Source organism: Fukomys damarensis, unplaced genomic scaffold (genome assembly GCF_012274545.1).
Source record: "Fukomys damarensis isolate Sample0158 unplaced genomic scaffold, DMR_v1.0_HiC HiC_scaffold_10, whole genome shotgun sequence".
NCBI lineage: Eukaryota > Metazoa > Chordata > Mammalia > Rodentia > Bathyergidae > Fukomys > Fukomys damarensis.
Window position 1 is genome coordinate 13,696,239 of NW_022900922.1, and position 9,430 is coordinate 13,705,668.

Below are 9,430 nucleotides of genomic sequence, written 5' to 3' on the forward strand. Positions count from 1 at the left end.
AGGTCAGTTTAAATCTTCCTCAAGGCCAAGTGAGTTTTTAGTGGGTTTTGTTTGTTTGTTTGTTTGTTTGTTTGAGACAGGGTCTCACTATGTAGTTGAAACTGACCTGGAACTCACTATGTAGCCCAGGCTGGTCTCGAACTCACAGCGATCCTCCTGCCTCACCCAACTACTGGGATTACAGGTATGCACCACCACGCCCGGCTCCAAGTGAGTTTTTAAAAAGACAAATATCCCAATGCCTTATCGCATGAGGGAAGCCAATCCGGGAATTTTTGAGACAAAAGACCATTTTCTCCTTATCCTCAGGCTGCTGTAAACCTTTTCACCAACCTACTCACCCTGTAATTGTATATCTTCACTACCTTTTCTGTGTGTTTTGTCCAATTCCTTGTTCAGGGCACCAAGAATTGAGAAAAAAAAAAAAAACCCATGTGGTCCTCTATCTAGTAACCATGCTATGCATTAAGGGAAATAAATACCAAGATCTGACCATTTTATGATGTGGGTAAGAGCCAATTTATAGTCACACGGCCAGATGCTTCCCATATCACTCACAGATCACCTGTTCTCTTTCTGCCTTGGACATAGAAATGGATATGTGAGATTTGTAGACTTAAGTACAGTCAACTGCAAGAAAAACACTCTAGGAGTCTAGATTACTTTGCTGTCTTCCTCTGGTTCCTTCATGGTGATCTGAAAAGCGTCCTGTGTGGAACACCCAGGGTCCCAGAGGGAGACACCATCGAGGACCATGCATGCAGTGTCAGCCTCTGGCACCGCATCTGTGCTCTGCTTCCCTGCCCTAGACAGGAGACTGGGGTCACCTTCATTCTCCCTCCAAATTCACGGAGAAAATGCTAGACCAACAAAAAGGCAGTTTGCTGTTTTACCTTGTGCCAGCTCTAGCTCAAACCATAAATCACACGGACCTTTAAAATCCAGCTTGGTCACTGTGGGATGAGTGGGAATTAGCCTAGTTCCAGAGTTTAGGGTCACACTGTCCTAAACGACAACGTGTCACACCGTGCACTAAGTTAGTAACAAGGGCTTAAAGGAAAGCTTTCATTATGCAAGTAAGCACATAAACAGGCTTCTTTGTCTGACTGTAAGAACAATCAGGACCAATGGGCTACACAGAGGCAGAGGGAGGCAGCTCACAGAGGAGACACCAGTGTCTTCCAGCACCCAGAACACTTTGCAAGCTCCAATCTCTGTTGGTTTAAAGGCTCCATTTTCTGGTTGCAGCCGAGAAATGGAAATTAAATACTGATTACCTACCTGTGCAAAAACAGACCTGTTCTCATATAGATATATCATGTACATAAATAATGGAAGCAGAGATGGAGAAACTCTCAAATCTCAGCTCATTTCTCTACCAAAACTATATAATATAGCTATTTTGTTATTTAAATTATTTTATTATTATTATAAGAGTTTGGCAGTCACGTCCTTTTCTCAAGCAAATAATGTCTTGAAATATGAGCATCTTAGAACACGGGAAGCTGAGCCTCAGGGAACTTTCCAGAAAATGTCACTTAGCAGGTAAAAAGCAAGCCTCCCACTTTAATCTTAAACATTTGGTGGAGTACAGGAGTCTGCCCTTGCCTCCACCTTCACTTCCTGTGGTTTCAGTGACCTGTGGTCAACTGCAGTCTGAAAATATCAAATGGAAAATTCCAGATTTTAAAAATGTATAAGTTTTAAATGACTTTTACTATCATATTATCATACTTGCTCTTTTTGTTATTACAGTGGCATTGTTAATGTTTTATCATGCTTATCTTAGAAATTAAACTTTATCCATAGATACGCATCTACAAGCAATGATCTATGAATATTTAAACTGTTTTTAAAAATGCATTACAGTAAAAGACACACTGCTATTAATACCCTTCAACATAAGCCCTCTTGCTTTAAACACACTCACTGTCCTTGCCACTTTCTGAAGCAGTCTTGGAAGTTCTTCTTTGTGCATGTCTTTATTTGGTGTGATCAAAAACATGGTGAATGCTGCTGCCTGAGTGCCATCCAGGGACAGGGCAGGCTGGTAAAAAACGTTATGCTGTGTCCTCATCTACTTTATTCCCTGGGTCTGGCACTGTGTAATTTTGATCCTTTCCTAAACTCAAAATGACCATGAAAGGGAAACATTTTGAACTGATTCAGGACATCAAGGCACCCACCACAGTGCAGCTAAAGACACAAAAGAGAGCTTTCGGCATTGCTTCAGAAAATGTCAATAATGGGATAGCGTTTTGAGGGAGATTCATGGAAATGTCTTTTACTAAAATCAATTATTTTGTAATTTCAACACTCACCACGATTTTGTTTGATTTTTTTTTTTTTTTTTTTTTTTTTTTGTACCAGAGATCAACTCAGGTCCTTGTGCTTGTGAGGCAGGTGGCGGAACCACTGAGCTAAATCCCCAGCCCCACAGCTCTGATCAGATAATGTACACTAGGCTTGGCACTATCCGGGCTTTCAGGCATCCTCTGGGGTTCCTGGAATGTGTTTTCCACAGATAAGGGAAGAGAGGACAATAAAAGGACTTAACATCACTTTGGAAACTGTGTTACTGAAATGACTTCCAAAGAAATGTGCTGTCCCCGCCCAACTATTTCTCCTTCTGGACGTGCCCTGGAGGGTTTCCGCATCTTTTCCCCTAGGCTGTCTGCAGGCTTCCTGCCCTCCAGCATGTTCTAGCCGTTAATGTGGCTCTCCATGGGGGCAGCACAGGGCACGCAGATCTTTTAAACCACACAGCAGGCCCAGCACATTTTACCAGTAGGCGAAATCCTTTCTTGCCACCAGTAATTGTTTCTTTGTGTGTAACTGTACTGACCTGGGATGACCTACATGGCTTAGAATAGATAAAACCTACTCTAAGTGGCAGGTAGGTTGCATGTCCCCGGAAGGCAGAACCATTTCTCCCTCTTGGTGTACAAAAGTGTGGGGCTGCTTCCCTGGGATTTAAGTGCCGTAGGACACTCAAGGGAACACAGGAAAGCCCTTGCTGCTGCAGAAACCAAGGGACCCAGAGCTATGTCAGGGCTACCCAAGCGCCTGCCCAGAACTACTGGCAATTTGCACCTTGAGACTTCCCCATTTTTAAACATGTCCACCAACGGCTATGATATGAAACATATGCTAACACAAAACTCCAGAATTACCCATTAGTATCACTCTCCTTTACTTTCTGTGAGCTGGAAAATGATAGTGAAGATTTTATTAACATTGCAGGCAGAGCAAGTGTAAGTTCTGAGTGAAGCAAAAGCAGATGTTCTTCCTATTTGATGTGTTATACTGCTAGGCCATGAAAAATTCTACTTAAAAGAATTTTTTTCCCATCTGTGTTCTGTATTCTTTACTGCATTTTTGAAAGCTGTGTTCTCCTAACCGTACTTGCTAGATCAATGAAATAGGCAAAAATCATCTGTAGCAATCAGATGGCTTGTCTCACAAAACACCTGGATATAACACATTCCATAAAGTAAAACCCTTGGAGAATTATAAATTGTTATAGGGAAACTTTTAAATATATTACAGAAACATTTACAACCTTGTTGGGCATAATCAAATAAAGGAATCAGCAAATACTGTCATTTTAATTTCGACCATAAGTTTCTAAGAAACCTTTGTTTCTAAATCTGCCTTACATAATTCTGAAAGTACAGCCCAAGTTGAGGATGCATCTGTCACAGCTTTTGTGAAATCTCTCAGCCCAGAGTATTGAGAACAAAGAAGCCCAAAGATACGAATCACCTTCCAGTGCATGCTTAGGTCGAGTTAAAATGAATTTTGAGACAAGTATCAACTTTTAAAGAAGATAATATTCCACCATAAATTTAAAGGATAAAGATGGTTTTCATTGATTCTTTCAGTTATCTCTTGATTTACAAATAACTACTCACTCACTGTCCAAAAGGCACATAATTAACATGTCCAAAGGTATAGGATTTGTATAAAATATGAACGTGACTGCTTCTGGGGGAGTGGGGAAAGATTCTCTATCTTGGCAATCTAATCATTTCCAGATATTTTTTCCTGAAGTCATATGTTATTTATCTGATCAGAAATGCTCTGCTTTGTCTCCTACTTACCTTCCTCTTGACCTTTGAACAGAGCCCCTGGTGAATATCTTGGGGACCAATGACTGGAGGGAAACCGCAGTGCCAGGGTTTGCGTGTCGTCTGACCTCCAAAGGCTCTCAGGTCCCAGAACCAGGTTGAGCACATGGGATCTCTGAGTGTGCTTGGTGCAGGGCATTAGGTTATGGGCACAGCCCTTAGGATTCCACCCTTCATGCTTGATACTTTCCCTTCCCAAGGCTGCCCTGCCAGGAGTTCAGCATCATGCTGTCTGGATGGTCTGTGCAAATAATCCCGAGCCAAATCAATCTCATTACTTACTCACAAACTAGCCTTGTGTGTTTTGTTACAGCAACAGGAAACACATGAAGACGCTTAGTCTCATAAATGGAGTGATCTGGGCCAAGCTCCACCTGTTCCATGAATCTCTTCACAAATTCTTAGACTCTAATCTCTCAATTCGTATTCTTGATCTGGAAGCTGAGAATTCTCACTCTGGCATACCCTGTTCCTGCCTAACATGGGACATATCCACTGCTTTGAAATCCACATCCCTACCACATGTGTGATCTTTCAGTCCACACTGCAGTGTCCTCCATGATGGACGGTGGTTTCTGCTGCTTCTCCATCCCCAGGGCAAGATGTGAAACACCAGAACTGTCAGGACCCTGGCACTCAGCAGCAGGATCCTGAATCCAGCTAGTACTCTCCTTCAGAACGCCCATGTCTGCGTTCACCTCCCACTCTATACTGTCTCCTCCAGCCAAGGTCCCACATTAGTTCCTGTACAGCTCTGCTCCCACACCATCCTCCCCCTCCTCATGCCCCAGAGGCTGGTTTCTGTTCTATAAGAGATAGACCAGATCTTCTGGTTAATCCAGCTTGTCGTTCCCTTGGGAGCACAGGGCAACATCTGTCCAGCCCAGGAAGACACTTTGTGAAGCACCTCGTGTTTGACAGGGTCAATGTGTATCTCACCCTTCACATTAAAAACAGTCTGAAAGGCATCATGGTGCTGTGTAGCCTGCAGAATCATACCAGCTTCTAAAATCATACCAGTACCACACAATTACTTGATCCAGAGGTTTTCTTTTGTGTGCTTCCTCATTTAGTGAACTTTGGCCTCCCTTCCCTTACTAAAGCCCAGCAGTAGTGGGAAACCAATCCTTTCTTCCTGAATTGCACAAAACATAAGGACCCTTTCCAACTATTGCTCCTTGTTACCCTGGTTTATATTCTGCAGCCCCAGATCTTTCTCCACACCACACCACAGGCATTAAGATCACGGTGCAGAGCTGGCCGGACCCACTGGTGCATACTTCTATTTGTCAAGGAGATGCTGCTGCCCTGGGAAAACAGGCTTCCTGTGCAGGTGAGGCCAGCACAGCATAGGGGGCTGCAGAATTGAGATGAGTCCTTCTTGTGCTGTCCCCAAAATATGCTGCTTTGTTGCTCTGCAACAAGACACAAGTCTGTGTGATAAAGAAGGGTCCTGCTGTGAGTCCGGGGGTACATTGTTGAAGGGGTAACACAGGTGTGAGCAGGGCAGGGCTACGATGCTTTCCTCTGGGAGGCATACACAGTACAGGGTAGAGGGCTACTTTGCGAAAGCTGCACCTGGATCAGAGAGTGTGGCCAGCTCCTCCACTGGGGCTCAGGTACAACTCCCAGGTCAGGGCAACCCACCGTAGGATCCTCAGGTCGGGGTCACTGAACATTCATTATCATGAAAGATCTTCCTAATTTTTCCTTCTACAGTACTTCACTGTATAAATGAAATGTCACCTTTTTGGTTCCTATAAAGGAATGCAACATATATGAAAATAAATAGCAGAGAAAAATATTTGCTATATTAATGCACAGGATTGCAACCATGATTTTATTTATTTTAGCTTCTAATTTAGGATTTTTAGATTAATGCAACATAGTCTTCATGTGGGACTTTTATGTCCAAGTTCTGTGCTTTAGTACCAGGGAGGTATAAATACAACGTATTTTCTAATCAAAACAGCACAACCTTTTTACAAATCCTGCTATTCCTTGCTTTTTCTCTTCAAAAAAAAAGTTACAGATATGTTAGACATCTGATATCATACTATCGCAAGAAGGTAGAAATATTTATTGTAATAGAATATTATAGTTATTTACTCTTAAATTTATTATTGCCCCTATTGTAGCAACTCTGGATTCTTTAGTATAAAGAGAAATCAAAAGGAAAAATATCTACAATTTTGAGTTAAGAAGTACAGTGAGATCTGGTAACCTAAACCATATATACAGAATATAAATATATTTATACTTTATATGTACATAGTTAATGGTAGCCTATCTGTTATAAATAGTAAGTTTAACTTAGATTCTACAAAAATAACATTTTGGATGGGTACATGCAATCCAATACACATAAACCTATTTATAAAACATCATTTCAATTTTTTTTGCTTTGAAATATAAATGTTATTTAGCCATCCGTTAAATGATCACAATGCAAACCCCAACATCCCCAAGTAAAATATACAAAATCTGCTTCTATCCACCTCAGCATCCTGCTTCAAGTGCTCTCCTATTAGTACAGATAATTCTGCCATAATCACAGGTACATATCCCATCTCCCCAGATATCAGACATCCCTTCAGGTCAGGATTCCTTTATTCCATTTTTTTAAAAAAAGCAATGCAAATAGTAGGTATTTCTCAAAATAGCATCACCTCGGCCTTGACGTTCTCATACAAATGGACAGAGCTAAGCCTGGCCATGGCCCCAGCCCCAAGCTGCAGCCCAAGGCAGGGAGCCCAGGCTCAGTGGCTGGCAGAGCCATCCGCATAGGCAGACACCTGCTCAGCCACGAAGGGCTCGCTCTGCTTCTGCTCCTCCTTCCCGCCGGCCGCCTGGTCTGTGATGGAGGAGAAGGACAGCTGGTCGTGCTCCACAATGTGCACTTGGTCCTCATCCTTGCCCCTCTTCACATAGAACATCTTCCTAAACTTCTTCAGCTCGTGGAGCTCACAGAAGGTCTCCAGAACCACCAGCATGGCTATGAGGCCCAGCAGCAGGTAACCTGTGTGAAGACACCACAGTGTCTCAGCGCCGTCAGATCACACAGGGAAGCTAACGAACAGACTCACAGCTACTTTTCTAATTTCCAGGAGCGTCTGAAGCCCACGGCGCAGCGAGGAGCCACCCTGACAAAGACGACAAAGAATGGCTTCCCCTCTGTGACCCTGGACTGTTTAGAAGCAGAGGCTACACCGTGAGGAAACAGAAAAAGGCTGGTTAAGACAGACCAGTGAGACCAACCCAGTGAGGCGCTCCGTGAGGAGGGCTCTCCTCCTGGGCTTTAGAGTCAGGGGCTCGCAAAGAGCCAGCGACATTTCAGAAAAGTTTTCAATTTATCACAGGTACCTTTAAAGCACTTGATCTTTTAATCATTATTTCTGCTATAGAATGATAAGTGTAGTGATAGAAATTACAGTCTAAACTACATTAAAATGCCCTTAGGAATTGATATCAGTATTAAATATGTCTTGGCGTGTGACTGTTTATAATGTATTTAAATACATCATCAAATTGAAGTTTTCAGGGACAGTTTTCGGACACATGGACCATTCACAGGCTAATTCTCTGATTTTTTCTTTTAATTCTGAAAAGATTCTAATACAGTGCTATTTCTTGGAATTTTTGATTGGAAAATGGTAATTTTTAACTTAGTTCCATATTTTCCCGGGGGGGGGTGATCATTATGAAAAGAGCAGAACAGTAGAAATGAAAACCCCAAGGATAACAAAGTTACTGATTGATGTCCTAGCACTAAAACGTTTGAGGAAGATTTTCAGATGATACGTGAACTACAAGAGCTAGTATTGGCAGCATAGTAGGAGGAAGGACGCTGATTTTCCTAAGAAGGCAAAGTTCTGGTAATTCAGAATTCGAATATAAACTTTCATAATAAGCGGTAGCATGCAATGTGCTTTCTTGCGCTTTAGAAATAGCAATGACCTTAACAGTCAGATTAATTGAAGAATCTGCTATATTCCTTCATTATTATTTACTCAAATAATGTTTATTTTGTTATCAAATCCACACAGAAAAAGATGGCTGTACGCCTACTGGCCAGCACCATCTAAGAGAACTGAAACTGTGGAGCTCATGTGACACTGCTGGCCCTGCAGGCTCTTACCACCACCTGGACAGCTCTGGTCAGCATGTTCTGTGAGTCACAAATAGGTGTATTCATTTTGGACCAGCAATTCTACTTCTTAGAAAGATAGTAAAGTCCAAAGAGGAGTAGAAATATAAAAAAGATATTCACTGCAATGTTATTTATAAAATACCCTGATTGGAAGCAACCTAAATAACCCCAATAGAGGCTTGCATGGGTGGAGGTTGGTGTAGCCACCGAGTAAAATAACACTAAAAATAATACTTAGGGACTAGGAAATCATCCTCACAAAGCCATTTTGGCAAACATCTAGGGAACTTTATGTGAGCCAGGCCCTGTTGAAAGCATTGTGAATCCATGAGTGAAGTCTCTGTTCTTGGGAAGCCTGAGGTTTAATGAAAATGTTCAACGGAGCGTTCAGTGGGGTTACGATGACAGGACAGGGCCAGGACCAAGCACCTTCCTGCCTGGGCATCTACTCCAGTTTCCTAGAAGACTCAGCCAAGCTGGGTCACACACTGAAAATTGCTCAGGAGAGCAGAGGAAAAACTGTGCACACATTCTGACAGCAAGAGTTCCATTCTGCAAAACAGGAAAGACTCACATAAAAATAAGCATTTTCCAGAAGATGAAGGGCTAAGTTTTTCAGGATATGACACTGAATTTAAAAAAAGCATTCTTTAAAAATTAGAAATCACTAGCCATTTGAATTTTAAATCCTACTTTATTTTCTACATATAGAATTCTGAAAATATTAGATATTTTCTTTGAAAAGGAACCATGTGCACTAAATTAAATCTTTTCCATAAAAAAAGAAAAAGAAAAAGAATCAGAGGGACAAATGAGATACATGACTTTTATGAATTTCCCAGTAAATTTAAAAGCATAACTGATAGTAACAGACTGTTATCTGAGACATTTTCTTGCACTTACAAAATTTAATGAATGGAGCAATTTATTTTATTACAAGAACATTCTATGTGGCCTATTTTTATACCGTAATATAATGCCTATGACATCAGGAGTAAGAAACTTATTGGTAGCTTTCAGGTGCCTAGGAAAAATAACTAAGAGTTAAGGTTTTTGCATAAAGAGTGTTGATGGGAATCAGCAAACCAAATAGCTGTGGGCTGGTGGTAAGAACAAAAGGCTTTCAAAGGGAAGGCAACCAAGATGTCTA

The 9,430-nt window shown here is 41.6% G+C and overlaps 1 protein-coding gene across 1 annotated transcript in view; it reads right to left on the bottom strand.

The window, feature by feature from the left end:
- Positions 1 to 5,943: 5,943 nt before the first annotated feature.
- Positions 5,944 to 9,430, bottom strand: part of Kcnk1 (potassium two pore domain channel subfamily K member 1) — a 39,296-nt gene continuing 35,809 nt past the window's right edge. The window contains exon 4 of the mRNA XM_010622010.2: positions 5,944 to 7,149. Within this exon, the coding sequence (XP_010620312.1) occupies positions 6,890 to 7,149 (260 nt within the window). The 3' untranslated portion in view covers positions 5,944 to 6,889. The remainder of the gene's footprint in view (positions 7,150 to 9,430) is intronic.